The sequence below is a fragment of the Brienomyrus brachyistius genome, chromosome 2, assembly GCF_023856365.1.
Source record: "Brienomyrus brachyistius isolate T26 chromosome 2, BBRACH_0.4, whole genome shotgun sequence".
Lineage (NCBI taxonomy): Eukaryota > Metazoa > Chordata > Actinopteri > Osteoglossiformes > Mormyridae > Brienomyrus > Brienomyrus brachyistius.
Window position 1 is genome coordinate 4,857,378 of NC_064534.1, and position 15,582 is coordinate 4,872,959.

General features: G+C 43.4%; 1 protein-coding gene across 1 annotated transcript; it reads left to right on the top strand.

The window, feature by feature from the left end:
- Positions 1-8,246: 8,246 nt before the first annotated feature.
- Positions 8,247-13,220, top strand: LOC125712574 (uncharacterized protein C22orf15). The gene is made up of 5 exons (XM_048982785.1): positions 8,247-8,533; positions 8,818-8,904; positions 9,917-10,039; positions 10,425-10,499; positions 12,822-13,220. The coding sequence occupies exons 1-5, from the start codon at positions 8,509-8,511 to the stop codon at positions 12,971-12,973; spliced, it is 462 nt and encodes a 153-aa protein (XP_048838742.1). The 5' UTR covers positions 8,247-8,508; the 3' UTR covers positions 12,974-13,220.
- Positions 13,221-15,582: the final 2,362 nt, after the last annotated feature.

The following is a 15,582-nucleotide window of genomic DNA, read 5'->3' on the forward strand; positions in this document are numbered from 1 at the left end:
ATATTTCTCAGCAAACATGTTGCGCCACTGTGGGGAAAATGGAAAGAGATCAAAGCACTATTTTGGTTTTAATTATTCACATAATGCTTCTATCTGGACGATTCAAATGGCCATCCTGATGAAACACATTAACTGCAGCATGCGCTGAGGTCGTCCGTAAGCATCACCCAGTGCATTAGTTACAATCACATCCGTCTTAAGTACATCTTACTGGGAGGAAAAATGGTCTGTGGTTTGCAGAAACTTGTGAGTGAGGTACGGATATGGGAACAGCTGCATTTTCGGTAATCGATTTGTCGCGTTCGCTTGCATTGTTTAATTTTTGGAAATTTATCTCAGAGGAAGATTATTTGTAAACAAAGATTTACATGCTAATGAGGCTACACAGGGAGAGTGCATTGACACACACACTCTTCCTGTATGGTGACTTACACAGCAATAGTTCCTAATGCAACCCCTGCCATCATTCAACATGGATGATAATGACCAGGAACCCAGAGATAGGATGTGCAGAGGCTGAGGTCATCGTGGGAACATGAGGATTCAATGAACGAATGCAGGAAGTTAGACAGACAACATGCACAAGACAATGCATATTGGTTTGGAAAATGTATGTTTTTTTTTAACCAGGATTATCTTTAGTGAGATTCTCATGGTATACCCTGGGAATTAGAGTAACGTTAGGAAACAATCAGATTCTTTACTGAAGGAATGCATAACTTCCTTTCAACGGTGATATAGCCAGGAAGGCCCATGTAATAGCTGACTACACAGATAAACTGTCTTAATTATAATTATATCTCAGCTTGAGTTTGGAATTTGTGATTTCATGCTTCTTATCTAAGGATAAACATTTGTTTCAGCACATTGTCATATACAACATTTGTAATGCTCATGCCTGTATGGTCTTGTGTTAAATTTGATATTATGATTTTCCATGTTAAGCTCTGGGCCCCCATAGATGAGTGTGGAAAATGATGGATGGATGGAGTTTTGCTTATTATAATGTAGGTTATGTGCAAAACAGAAGGAAAATCGCAAAGAAAGCAACCTATTTTAGTGCTGAATGTATCATTGTTCTGTCGTGTCACACCCCATTTTTCCAGTGAATAAACCCGCGAAGGGCCAGTCCACTACAGTGTAAATGTCACGTGTGATTAATAGCCATTTCCTCCCCTTTCCAAGACCTTGTAGCCCATGATTTTGTTGTGTGTCACGCTTATGCAGATTAAGTTCTGCTAAACTCTGTTTTCACTGGACTTTACCTCGTCGGTTTCAAATGCACGAGTTAAATCGGAACTTTATTTGTTTTAAGTCGGCTTGGGCGAACCAGTCTCTTACGTAACCATCAAAACCAGAAACACAGATTGGTTTCAGTGTTATGCTCGCTGGCAAATCTTCACGAGGGGAAACAACAATACAACCACAAATGATTCTGATAAAACTGACCGATATGAGAAGTTAGAATACAGATGGATGGACGGAAAAAATAGCGAAACTGAAATAAAGTCCATTCCGCGCCAGAGTACGCATCTCAAAGGTCCAGCACAGAAAACACCAAACTGTGCACAGCCTCAGATTTTAAGCTTTGTATTTATACAATTCTCTGGTGAGGTGTCACAGAGATTAGCAGCCTGCAAAGAAAACATTTTGTTCCCAATGGATTTCAGGAAGCTTTTCTAATGAAAAACACACCTTCCATTTTGCACGTCTCGCAGATGATTCATATTTTATAAGGAAATATAGTCTCGCTGGTGGGTTCAAAGAATAGATTAAAGAGTAAGTAGGTTTGAATTGTCATGTAGGGAGCAGAATTCCTATAACATATTTACCTAGATCGTAGTTCCACACCATATATTTCCTTCTTTTTTATCTTATTCACTGTACGTTTTTATCTGACCATTTCAGGACAATGGCAGCAGTGGCGGTTGGTTTCCCTTCCTAGTCCAGTATAAGCATTCAAATGAACAGTCAGAAAATGACAACAATTTCACAATCATAATTTAATTTCCTTAGTTGCCTGGGTGATATTTATTTCGAGCTTGTCGGGTCCCAGCTGCTTAACGTGGATTTTTTTTCCACCGTCGTCCTTCTCGCAAAAGGGTAATTCAATAACCATTTCACCGGACTTGCTGGAAGCTGCCCCTCAACTGTCGTCGTCGCCATCATCTCTCTCTGACTGACTGACCTGAGACCGATCCACAACTTTCCCGCGTTTTCTCTAGCAGCGCCCCAAAACCATTTAATTCGGCGATGCTGATAGGCGAAATCTTCATTACATTCGCCTAGCAACCATACACGATTGGCTATTTCCCTGCACTTCTGGGGCGCTTGGATGAGCGCCCAAGAAGAGAAATGATTGGTGGAAATGTGTCGGTGGAAATTCACTGTTGAATGAGAGTCAGTTGGTGGAAATGTTGTTCAAATAATTCAGATTGCATGTAGGCACACATTATTAAGTAAAACTGAGACTGATAATAAAAAATATATATTTTTTATTTTTATATATTTTATACCCCCCACATCTGGGAGGGCGGCGCCCGAGCGCTCCCTATGGGCCACCCGCCACTGAATGGCAGCATTAAAGGATACTACATATGCATTTATACATACCCACAAATCACAGCATGAGCACTAGTTGGCTGTGTACCACGACGCGTTTTCAGCATGGAAGTAGTGTCATACACCTCGAATTCAAGGTTTTCAATCATTTACTGTCAGGTATATGAGAATTATGAAATTCCTGCATGTCAAATATATGAAAGTAGTCGATAGGTGGAGTGTCTGTAAAATAATTAGATTCTGGAAGCAGGGAGATTTCTTATGTAACCATTTAATAAACCAACCACGTTACTTTATCATAGAGTACAACAAAAATCCTTCTTCTTTTCCTTTTCAATCAATATTCTCTAAATACAAATAGCTCAGCCAATACATCGTAATCAATCGGCAGATTCTGAACAACATGATGAGTTAAATAAGCAGGTAACATAATTTCAACAATTCCTACTAAAGTAATCTCACAATATAGGTACAGCAGCCAGCGACAAATAACAATGGATAACATGTGATCTAAAATAACATGCCTTAGCATATACATATGCAAGAAACGCGCTGGAGCTGGAACGTGGAAATTAAGTATCAGTGTCAATTGATGCAGCGTTCGCTATGCAATTAGCTTTTGTTGAGGAGCCTATTTAAAATCGCCGGCACAGCGGCGCGCACACGCCACTCGCATACGTGGGACGGCGCCTTGCTGCTGGCACGTCGACGACAACGTGCTGCAGGAAATCGATGCTAAGGAATGAGCACGTGGGGAAACGCATTAGTCACGGCAGAGTGAATTCTGTCAATATGACTGCTCCCCCTAGAGGCCGCAGCTTTGCACGACCTCCCCCATGACAGCTTTTGACAAGGCAATGCACAAAGGCTCAGAACCATTGTCCGTCCTGCTGTGTATGACAGTTACTCATTTGCGAGATGAAACACATAATTGACTGCTAAAAAAAACCAGCGACGTGGCAGGGGACACTAAGGGGTGTATTACTAATGATACTTTACTGGAAATCCTTCTTTATAACTTTTTAAAACCACAAGAAGAGCTTTGCTGTTATGTCCACAGGACAAGCACTTAATTTCATCTGGCACGTCGCTTAAGCATGCACGTAAAGTGTGTGCTCACGACCTGTGAAGGTTACTCTGCATGAGACCATCGCCCATACGTAGGGGATTGAAAGCTAATGTGGATTTTATTGACACAGGGAGCAAAGGGGAATTCACACCGGAGCACGAGAGAAGCCTGGACCGGGTGGAGCGCCGGTCTGGCCAGGGAGTTGGGGACAGCAGCTTTCCACAAAAGGAAGCTGTAGTTTGGGCCTTTCCCCTTCCTCCCAGTGTCTGCGCACAGCACATTTGCAGCACAGCAAAACAAATTTACCTTAGCAAAAACAGCCTGCTTTCCGGTCCATTAGAGGAAAACATTTGTGACGACAGTACAAAATAATTAGGGAGTTTCAGATATAGTAAGTTATTGTCAGACCACAAAGAATGACGCAATCCATAGAAAATTTCCTAAGGATGAATTTAGACCTCTGTAGACAGGCTTTTCAGTCAAACTATACTTGTGCAATCATGATGTTACTGAACGGACTCAGTAAGCATAGTCCTAGATAAGCAAAATGGTTCTTTATTGAGTCCCCCCTGGTTTCAGACCACACATGTACCATATCCCACAATGCACCTGAGCACTCTCCAGGTGCCAGCTGGAAGCATAGCTCACTTTGGACAGTCCTAGCGGATTGCTTCCGATCACGAGCATTATATTAACCAAGTGTCGGGTGGATGCCCTGTTCTACAGTAAACACAAAATAAAGCGCCATCATTCCATCTTAATTTGCTTTGACTGAGTATGCAGCGTGGTACTATTTTTCATGCTACCTGAAACTAGTTTATGTTCTGCATTAAAATGAAGGGGGCTGTGAGATGGAGAATTAAACAGCAGCTACGGAAGCCATACTACAGATAGGCTATGTAATGCAAATTGAAAGCTCAAGATTGTTTGGCTGCAGAGCAAGCTTATATTACTTTAGGGCGATACTCATCTGGCTCTCGATCTTATTGGTGCTGAACGGTCATGGATCTTTGCCGCCGGGAAAATACAATTTACATCTGAATATTTACTAACAGCACCAAATGCGATTATGTAATGTTGCCCAGTTGCTGGAGTTGTGATATGATGGCTAAGCTTTCAATTAATTTTTGCTGAACTCCACTTTGATACTGGGTGGAAGGCTGCATCCATGAAACAAATGACCATCTTTAATTCAGCGCACTTTGTTGAAACTACCGCTTTGTCTAGTCTCATTCAACAGCCTTTTGGCATGAGTGTGTGCGGCGAGCACGAATGGCCGAAAATGATCGTCCTCCTGTTCCATCCGCTCACAAGCGGGAATAACTTCTTTGCCGCCGTTCCCCAGTTAATGCATAAATGGTGGAAACGTGAGTCCAGGCAGGCCTGGGTTTAAATGGCAATAGGAAGGCTTAACAGAGCAATAATACAGTTAGGGCCATGGCCTGTTGTCGTGGAGACCTGGCTGGGATGGATCCTTTCTGGCCGTCTAGGGACAGAGCGCCGCACCTCACAGGATAATCAACTCAAGGCGGCAGAAATCTGCCTCATATGAATCATTACCGCGGATCCTGTCTCCACAGAAGCTTCCCTTGGACAAAGGACTGAATATGACCTTGTTTCAAGTAAAAAAAAACAGGCAAAAGTGCAATGTGCAGGGGGGGGGGGCGCTTCTCTGTCATCTTCTTCTGCTGGGTCGTGTCAATATATTCATAAAGTACCACAATAATGATTTAGTAAAAACTCATGAAAAACAATATTTGTGGTTAGTTGTTAAGGAAAAGTCTGTATTTTCTTGGGATACTTATTTTAACTGATGACATCATGATAAATAAAAATTCGGTAACACTTTACTTGATGGGTCACAAATATAGTGCTATACTATTACATTTGTATTAATTAACCACACACTAATCTTAGTTACATACTGATCTCATGTTAATTCATCATTAATGAGTCGTGACACGTTTTGTCTCAAGCACTTGTTAATTCTGTAAACCTTTCTGAACTACTGAAGTAACAGGTCATGAATAACACAAATTAAATACTGATCTTATGTTTGTTCATCATTAATGAGTCATGGTGCATTTTTCATCCCAAGTTGTTACTATATCTGTTAATTCTGTAAACATTTCTGAACTACTTAAGGAACTAGGGGAGTCTGGGATGACTGTAACATGGGTTAGTGAAAAGAAAATGTTTCTCAGAAACGAGATACAAATCACATAATTCACTTTGCACATGCTCAGTTTAGTCTTTATTTCACATGTGAAGAAGGAGCACTCTGCGAAAAACACAGATTTGTAAGGAAAAAATACATTTCAGGTAAGAAAGTAATTTTTTTACTTTATTTTTGTGATAGCACTGCAAGCTTTTATTAAAACAAATCATTTTTATTATGTGCCTATGTAAATATCCTTTGTTCAAGTTGTGAATGCTAAAACTGTTGCTCTTAACTGGAAGGTGAACTTATTCATGGCCACCACGGACTGGGATAGTTGTAACGGTGATTCTCCAACTGCTCCCAGGCCACTTCTCAAGCCCAGGAACCTTCTGCATTGTGTGTATGGAACATTTGAAAGTCAAAGGAAAATTGGGTGAAATGCAAAGACCGGGGGTGGGGAACCTGTTCCATGGAGGGCCGGTGCGGGTTTTTGGGATGACCTCTCAATCAGCCAATAACAGTGGGTACCCAGGACGGGAGTTGAGAACCACTGTTTTATTATTGGCTGGCTGAGCGGTCATCCCAAAAAGCCACACCCACACCGGCCCTCCATGGATCAGGTTCCCCACCACTGGCATAGACTGTCCAAGGTGGGCCTATGAAGCCTGTACATCAGCCGGAGTTCAATACACCCGTCACCACTGTGATTCTGATGGTAACTAACATCACACACACACTGGTTTGTGATTATATCTTAGTGGGAACTTTCCATTCATCTCTATGGGGAAAACTCTAAAACCCAACATGACGATCTTAAACCACACTCAGCCCTAACCTTAACCAAACAAAATACAAGACTTTTAACATTTTTAGTTTTTTGATTGCAGTCACAGATTTTTGTGGGGACCTGAAAAACAGGTTCTTGTTACATTGTGGGGACATTTGGTCGCCACCATGTAATACAAAACTAATCCACACACACTTGGAGACATGCACACTATCATTTAGTTATTAAAACTGGTGCACAGTTGCACATTTTCTTTGGTTTTGTTATGATCTTTGATATCTGTTGTGATTAACATACATTGTACACATGCATACATACCCACAAATTTTGCTGAACAAAAAAAAAACACTTTGAATAACTTTTTGTGACAATTTTGTGACATCATTTATAATGTTACATTTAACCCAGGGCTGTGTTACCACTATCCCTGACTATGGGGTAAGTTGTAACATTTCACTCGATGTGTTACAGTCTAAGCCATGGATTGTCTGTTTGTGATACAGAGATATAACCTCTGCTGTTTAATAGAAAACACGTGAAGGTAGTTGGTGTCACATTGTGAATGTGATTCCCTAAAAGAGCTCCGAGACAGTCAATAGTGTCAAAAAATGTTCCAACTATCTCCAATCTGCCTTACCGAAGGAACTGCTGAAGGGACAAGTCATGAATAACACAAGTCAAATACTAATCTCAGGTTTGTTCATCATTAATGAATCGGGACATATGTTTTGCCTCAAGTAGCAACTGTATTTGTTCAGGATTTGTACTTCAATGGTATTGGAGTTTTTACTATGTATTTGAGCCCTGTCAAATAAAGTGTTAAATTCTTATCTGTGACATTTAAGGTGAATAAGAATTCCCCAGTCTTCAGTTAGCAATTGCATAAATGATCTACCAGTACAGTGCTTCCTTTTATAGTTCCACTTGGTTGGGTAATTAAGATTCCAATATGTGGGTTTTGGGGGAAAACTGAGCCAAGCTGCTTGACATATGCATGGTGTGTGAACTTAACACAAAGACAACTGGCAGAAAACCGCTGCTTTTTCAGTTGTAGGACCTGCGTGAGATTTCAGCATGTAATCACTATCATGGGTATCTAATTATGGACGTAATTCTTATTATATGTTTGAATCACACCAAATTTCCTCAGAAAAACAAATAACACAGTTTGCGTATGTGTTCGTTTTTTTTTTTTTTTAAGTTTTATTACACTGTTTTGCAATGTCGGCCCTACTTGTAAATCGGCGCGCAATAGGCGTACAATGTTTAATCAATATGAGAAAGCGCCACAAAACAGACTGTTTTGAAAGCTGTATGGTAGGAAAATCCTGTAATGGATATGCAGCAATTAAAAGCTTCTTGCAGCTGACTCAAAGTGGCAATAAAAGCGAAAGGACTCGTCTGTCTCTATGCTGACTCCATGGAGACGCACAAAAAGCCCGAAAGCAGCTTTAATGAGCGAAGGGATTAGAGAAGAGACATTTCCTATGGTCTCCTGCATGATTGCAACGACGTTTAAGCACAATCACCGCGCATAAATACTTATTAATATAGTAAAACAACGTAGGATTGTGCAGGGGTAGTTGTATGCGAAAAGCAAGCTATATGTATTTGTTGTACATGTTAAAATCAAAATTGAACTGAAAGGATGGACGCCCGTGTGAGATGAAGGCGTGTTTATAACGCACACTGTAAGCGTCTCTAGTGCTGCATTGTGATCGGGGCCTGGAGGCGTTTTCCTGCTGTCATTTACACTCCAGGTCAATAATAAAGGCTTTATCACCAAGTATAACAGTCGTCAACAAACAGTGATTCAAAGCTCCCCGCCGATGGGATCTGTGCGAAGCAGATCACTGCTTTTTTAACTGGATAAAGTGGAGAAAGAAGTGCCCGCTGTAGCAGGGCTGGAGTAAACCCTCCACACAGGAAATGTTTGTTACAGTGCAATTTGGAGGTAAGTATATACGATATAAGTACTTACTTAATAAATCCCTTACTTATGTCTTCATTCCAGCCATGATCCGTCACCTGCAAGTGTCAGTTAAATTATCATATTGCGCGATAGATGCAAATTACACGCAAATTAGCTGATTGACACGAAAAACAGAAATCAGTGGAATGATCGATTCTAGAAAGTGTTTTTCCTTATGCTGTTTGGACGACTTATGCCGTTTGGACGACGCATATAAAGGACTTACACGAACTTTAATGCACTCCGCTAACTTTTTTTCCCCACAGAGAATCAGCAGGAGATTTTTAATCCGGACTGCAGGATCATTCATTTCATTCATTGTTTAAAAGAGCGTTGCAATGTGGACCCCGAAGGTAAGAATAAATTTATTTTTTGTGGATTAAACCCCAGTTCAACTGATAAGTCTTGATCTGAAATCACTCTTATTACGATTATATAAGTCGTATTGGTAGCCTAAATAAATAGCCCTGTGAGGTGCAACAATCCCAGGGACTGTGCTGATCTTTTTGGGGATTGTTATTGTTAATATAGTTATTATTGATTAGTTATGCTGGAGATCGCAATAACAGTGTCGGTCGGGACGAAGGACTCGGGGGTAGGCGTGGTTGCTAAACAAGAAGAGGTTTATTGAACTCAAAGGACAGAGACTGGAAATAAACTGGAGGACCACAAATTAGGAAGGGAAGGTACTACGTCTATGGCTGTACTGACGAACACACATATACATACGACTAACGAGGGAGTTGACGAGAGACAGCTGGGAGTGATTAATAGGAGGGTTAGGAACGAGAGGTAAGACAAATGAATATTAAGGCGACGCCGAGAAGTACACAGGCCCCGCCCCTCCCAGACCCCTTCCGGTTGGGTTGACGCATGCGCAGAGAACACAGAAACGGTTTTCATACTTTTCCCAGTGTAGTGTATCTGTTTAACGTGTTTGTAAAAAAAAAAAGTCCTGTACATATACTTGTGCACGATCTATGTGTCATAATCGTCAATCTATTAAAAATCTAACGTTTAATATATTTCTTTTAATTTTTTTCAGTTCAAAGTATTACAGTTTATGCATAAAAATTCACACAACATAAACGCAAATAGTTTTTTTATTGACATTAGCAGTTGTCTACGATTACTTGTCAAAGTCGTGCCTAGATATTTATTGATCACTTTTAAAATCTGAAGCATTCCGGATATTCTTCGTGGTATAATGTGTTGTAAACATCAATCACATTATCTATTGCGTTATTCCTGCTGGATACATGAAACACTTAACATCAGGACTGAAATAGTACTGAAGCAACCGTATAAGTTACTTGTGGTAGTGGAAAAGCATGTGCTTCGACACTGCGTGAATACCGACTTTAGAGCGTGTGGACCTGCTGGACACGGCCGGCGAGCTGGTCTCCCTGAGCGGCCGTGAGCGCTCCGCGGAGCCGGCCAGCACCCTACTGAAGGACCGGCACAGCTACGTCCTCGTCCGGGTCATTCGTGAGTCTCCAGTCGGCAGCCGATCTCCACTTACTGTACAGACATAACATTATACATTATACACATATTAGTCGCCTCAAGTAATTTCTAGTGTTGTGTGTTATTCTCGGTTAGGCCTATTTGAAACAATTGAAAAGCAGCATTTTCTTTATTATTTCAGAATAAGTTAAAATAAATCAAATACATTATGTTTTTATGGTATTTTGTAGCAGTAGAATTAAAAACTGAGCAAATTTATTAAAACACTTTCTTGCCTTTTATCATATTCAGTTTTTAATGTTTAATTCCACTAATTCATCAATATTGTTTGTTGCTGACCTGTGTGCACCCATGTGCTTTTTTTTCTTAATAACTAAATTAAACAATAACATTTCACTGTGTTTAGCCATGGAAGGTACAGAGGGGAACAGAAGCGAGTCCCTCCTATGTGATGTGGGGAAGAGCCATCCCGCTTTGGCAGGTAAACGCCCAGCAATGGAGGCGCAGACAGTAACCGGCCACACGCGAGCTGTTCCGCCTCGCGCTTTTTTCTCAGAGGGACATTGCCCTAATTTGGCATCTCGGTGACAAGCTGGCCTTTTAAGCAGGCGTGACAATAGCAGCTGCAGAGGAGGGATTTGCTGTGCTCAGTGGATGCCTCCCGGTCATCTGAGGAGAGCCCCTGGATTTCGGCTCTGCCTAAAGACGCATCCTTAGGGGTGGGACTGAGTCAGCCCCTCCAGGCGCAAAAGGGGAAAGGTCACTTAATGCATGACAAGATTAGCATGATTTTGGGTCCTTATGCAACCCCCCTGCCCCACCAGTGAAACCAAATCAGACACGTAGCCATGAGTCCGCGCCTTCTTCGAAATTTGCTACAGCCTCCCGCTTGGCAAAATATACTGCGCAATATCAAAGCTCTCCCTCCCACGAAATTAATTTCTGGCTTCAAGTCTGACCCATCTCACAAGACGAAGGGAAGCACAGTGGTTAAGATGCGAGCATTGTCGCAGGGTCGCTAACTTTCACGCATCTGGCGTGACGCTCACGCTTTCAGACTCTCACTCTCACGCAAGAGATCTTACGGCAAATCTAGATCATTTCATTATAAACCTAAAATTAGCTGCATCAAAAGTGTTGGGGTAGTTTGCACACCTTACAGACTATTTAGAAGGTAATAAAACTCACATACGTGTAAATGCGTGCGCATCTTTGTGCAGACTTGTCTTGAATCGGAAATCGCACTCCAGCCAGCTGACCAAAGTTGGCAGCCCTGATATTGCCGAGTTGGGGGTTTGAGTAGCACCTCGTTTGTGCAGTTTGCATGTTCTCACTTCATTGCACACGTTTCCTCCTGCAGTGCAAAGACATGCAGATATGCAAACTTGTGTCTCTAAATTCCCCGTAGAGTCTGAGTGTGTGCATGTGGCCTGCAATAGACTGGCAAACAGGAGGTATCCCAGCCTTGTGCGCTATGTTGCATGGAACAGACTCCAGGTCGAGTCTCTGCCTCTAGTGTTTGCATGTTTTCCCCATGTCGCTGTTGGGTTTTACGGTCCCGCCCCCCCTCCCACACAGTCCAAAAACATGCTGAGGTAAATTCTGTAAGTGGGTGTGCCCTGTAATGGGTTGGCGCTCTATTCTGGGTCATTCCCAGTATTGTGTCTTTTGCTTCTGGGATTAACTGTTTGGGGATCAGTGTCATGCTCCTAGACTTAATGTTTACTAAGCTTGAGATCACATACAGACACCTTGATGTTCGTTCCAGTGAGTCCAGGGCTTTCCAGGAAACGTGGCAGTGGACACCCTGGACAGTATCAGTTGAATCTTGTTTATGTGACACATAGTAGTGGTAGGAAGGTGGGGGTGAGCTGAGATTAATGGGCTGGATATGGGATGAAAATGTTGGAAATGCAATTACTAGTGCTGATGTGACTTTGAAAGGGATGTTTAATCTGATCGTCTTCAGTAAATATCCTGCTGTAACAGTAAGTTGAACTGTATGCTTGTATCCTGTTGCAGCCTCTTAAGACTGATAGCACTGGCGGTAGGAATAAATAACATTTATGTGGAAGAAGGGCCTGTCCCCGGGTGACACTGCAGACCTTAGGAAATGTGAGGGCTGTACACGTGCCTGGCCACGCACAGCCATACTGAAAGCTGTCCTTCTTAAGGCAAGTGCTGTGAGAAGGCATCGAGAGTGCCCTCCCCTTCCTCAAAGGCAGATTTTAGAGGATACGCTATAATTACAAACGCCGGAGACGTCACATGAACTGGCTTAACGCTCAAGTAATTTTATAAATAATGCAAAAATAAGTGGCAGGTGAGGAGGAACGTGCTCCTGTCAGATGCTGCCTCGGACAGCTCAGTGTTTTCGTGACGATGATCCTGCAGTTTGCTCTCCTTTTGTTCCGTCATGTAAATGGTGACAGAAAATGCAAATGTGCTGTGTGTGTTTTAGAATTTTCATGAAAACCAACAGCTGCGATTGCATTTATAAACAGGCATCACTACAGATTGTGTACATTCATTCCGGTATTTTTTTACACCACAGGTATGATTTTCACTAAATTAATGATTGGTCCGCATGGAAAAATTCACCTGTTGTATACCTCATCTCGCGCTCCACGAGAACAAGCTTGGCAGCGAAGGGCGGCCAATCGGAGAGCAGGGGGTCGGGCCTTGCTTAAGTGTCGCCAGAACAGAGGCTTAGCCCACCGAGCCAGGGATTAAGTATCTGCTCTTCCACAATTACGTGTGACACTATGTGAGCTAATGGAAGAACGTGTCCATCTTCTGGCAGAGCTGTTGAAGAGGCTGGCGAACCCACACAAGGAGCGGGACAAGCGGGGCTTGGGGTCCAGGAAGTCCAGGCAGCTGAGGGACACGCCCACGAATCACATGACCAAGTCCAAGAGCCCCAGGCGGGTTGGCGGCACCCAATCCAAGACCTGACTGAGAAGAGGGCAGCAATGAAGAAGAATTACCCCCCCCCTCCCCCACCAAAGACATGGATGCAATTACCATTTAAAAGCTAAACAAATGACACGTCCTAAAATGCGATCATAATATTCCTGTTCGACTTTGACGCTGTTGCTGTCGTCTTGAACAAAATACTCACCCTGACCTGTTCCAGTGAAATATGCAACTGTATTGTTGTCAGATGTGCTGCAAAACAAAGTAAAATAGTCAATTACTAATGGATTTATAGTCTGTTTTCACAGTGTATAGCTGGTAGTGAAATGTCCCCCATAACCACAGCTCTTAAAATTAATTGTGCTCTATGCGGTCATTCGCTCTCCTTGTTGATAGCAGCGGGCGGTTTTGAACCCTGTCATGTCGCAGGCAGGTGCCTGTCTGCCCCGGCTATAGCTCAGGCCTCAGAGTGCTGCCGGCACAGTGAGTCTCACCCCCTGCCCCCCCCAGCTATGCAAACGACTTGCAGGTCACTCCCACAGACCCCAGCTCACAGGGCAAATCATAACCCATACGGCAAATTAGTGATTAAACCCAGAGACAGGAGCTGCTTAGCTGGACTTCAGACCGTTTGAGGTCTTAATGACATGCTGGTGATGTGAAAAACATTGAAGAATCTCTCCTGGGTCGTATTATGTTTTCTCGAACTATACAGGTGGCAAACGGCGTGGGATTTGCTAACCCTATAAAAAAAAAATTGTTTTGTCTTGCTCTCCTGTCAAAAAGCTTCATGGACGTTATCAGTAGATGATAAGGAAATTAATTAATGACAATATCGTTCAAGGAAACAAACAAGTTCTATGGATGTCATACAGTAGTGGAGCCAAATCTTAGCGAGAGTGGGACAGGAGGAAATGACGTGGGTGAGTCCCATGACAAGACTACAAACCCAACTACGTATCTTTTTCTTAATCAGTTTTTACTAAGACCAAATGAAAAAGAGAGATAAAAAAGTAGCGGGGCTGGAGACGAAGGAGCCTGCTGGTCAGATCTTACCAGTGAGAGGGATGTCACAAGCATGGTGCCCCCTTGGCACAGCCACACCACTTAGCACTGCTGCAGAGCCCCCTTAGCACAACTGCACTGCTTAGTACAGCAATTTCACATAACCACAGCATCCCCTTAGCACAGCCATGCCACTTAGTACAATCGTGGCACCTGCTTTGCACAGTCATTGCACCCCCTAAGCACAGCCGCAGCACTTTCTTATCACAGCCTCTCTGCACAGCCATGCTGTTTAGCACAGTCACAGCACCCACTTATCACAGCCACGTCACACAACCATGCTGCTTAGCAGAGCTGCGGAGGCCCCTAAGCACAGCCGCGGCACCCTCTTGTCACAGCCTCTTCACACAGCCATGCTGTTTAGCACAGCCATGCTGTTTAGCACAGCCGCGGCACCCCCTTATCACAGCCACTTCACACAGCCATACTGTTTAGCACAGCCGCGGCACCCTCTTATCACAGCCACTTCCCACAGTCATGCTGTTTAGCACAGCCGCGGCACCCCCTTAGCACAGCCACTTCACACAGCTATGCTGTTTAGCACAGCCGCGGTACCCCCTTATCACAGCCACTTTGCACAGCCATGCTGTTTAGCACAGCTGTGGCGCCCGCTTATTGCTCAGACGGATGCCTTCTGGGCTAATGGATCCCGATGTTTTATTGCCCCTGACCTGTCATTAAGCTTCTCTTATTTCGACTCATGGGTCTTGGCAATCTCAGATTTATAATTACTGCCGTTCATGCTGAAAGGACATTTTCTTGCTCTGTAATAATTGTGGGAGGTGCAGCGCTGCACGTACGCCATAGGTGTGGTCTCCAGGGGCATGGAATGTCCAGGGAACCTGAAGGGGAGTGGAATGTCCAGGGAAGCTCAAGGGGCGTAGAACCTCCTGGGAAGCTCAAGGGGCATGGAACCTCCAGGGAAGCTCAAGGGGCGTGGAACCTCCAGGGAAGCTCAAGGGGCGTGGAACCTCAATGGAACCTCAAGGGGCGTGCAACCTCCAGGGAAGCTCAAGGGGCGTGGAACCTCCATGGAACCTCAAGGGGCGTGGACCCTCCAGGGAAGCTCAAGGGGCGTGGAACATCCAGGGAACCTCAAGGGGCGTGGAACCTCCAGGGAAGCTCAAGGGGCGTGGAATGTCCAGGGAAGTTCAAGGGGCGTGGAACCTCCAGGGAAGCTCAAGGGGCGTGGAACCTCCAGGGAAGCTCAAGGGGCGTGGAACCTCCAGGGAACCTCAACGGACGTGGCACAGGATAGTGCACAGAACTGCAGTTATCACAGTTAGGCCTTTTTTGTTTCTTGCTGCTTCATATTAATATGAATGTAACTGCTTAAAGTTTTCACCGTAATTGTTAAATGGTTACAAGTTATTGATTTATCTGGAATAGATTATTTGTGATTACTCCTAAGCAGAGGTGGTCTTACCGTAAGGCATACATAGCCAATTGCTTGGGGTCTCATCTGCCAAAGGACCTTGTGAAGTTGCATTAACATAAGCGTGCCCCCATTTTAAAAATATTTTAAGGACATAAACGAAATAAAATGCTTATTACTTGTGAACCACTTGAACTACATTCTTAAA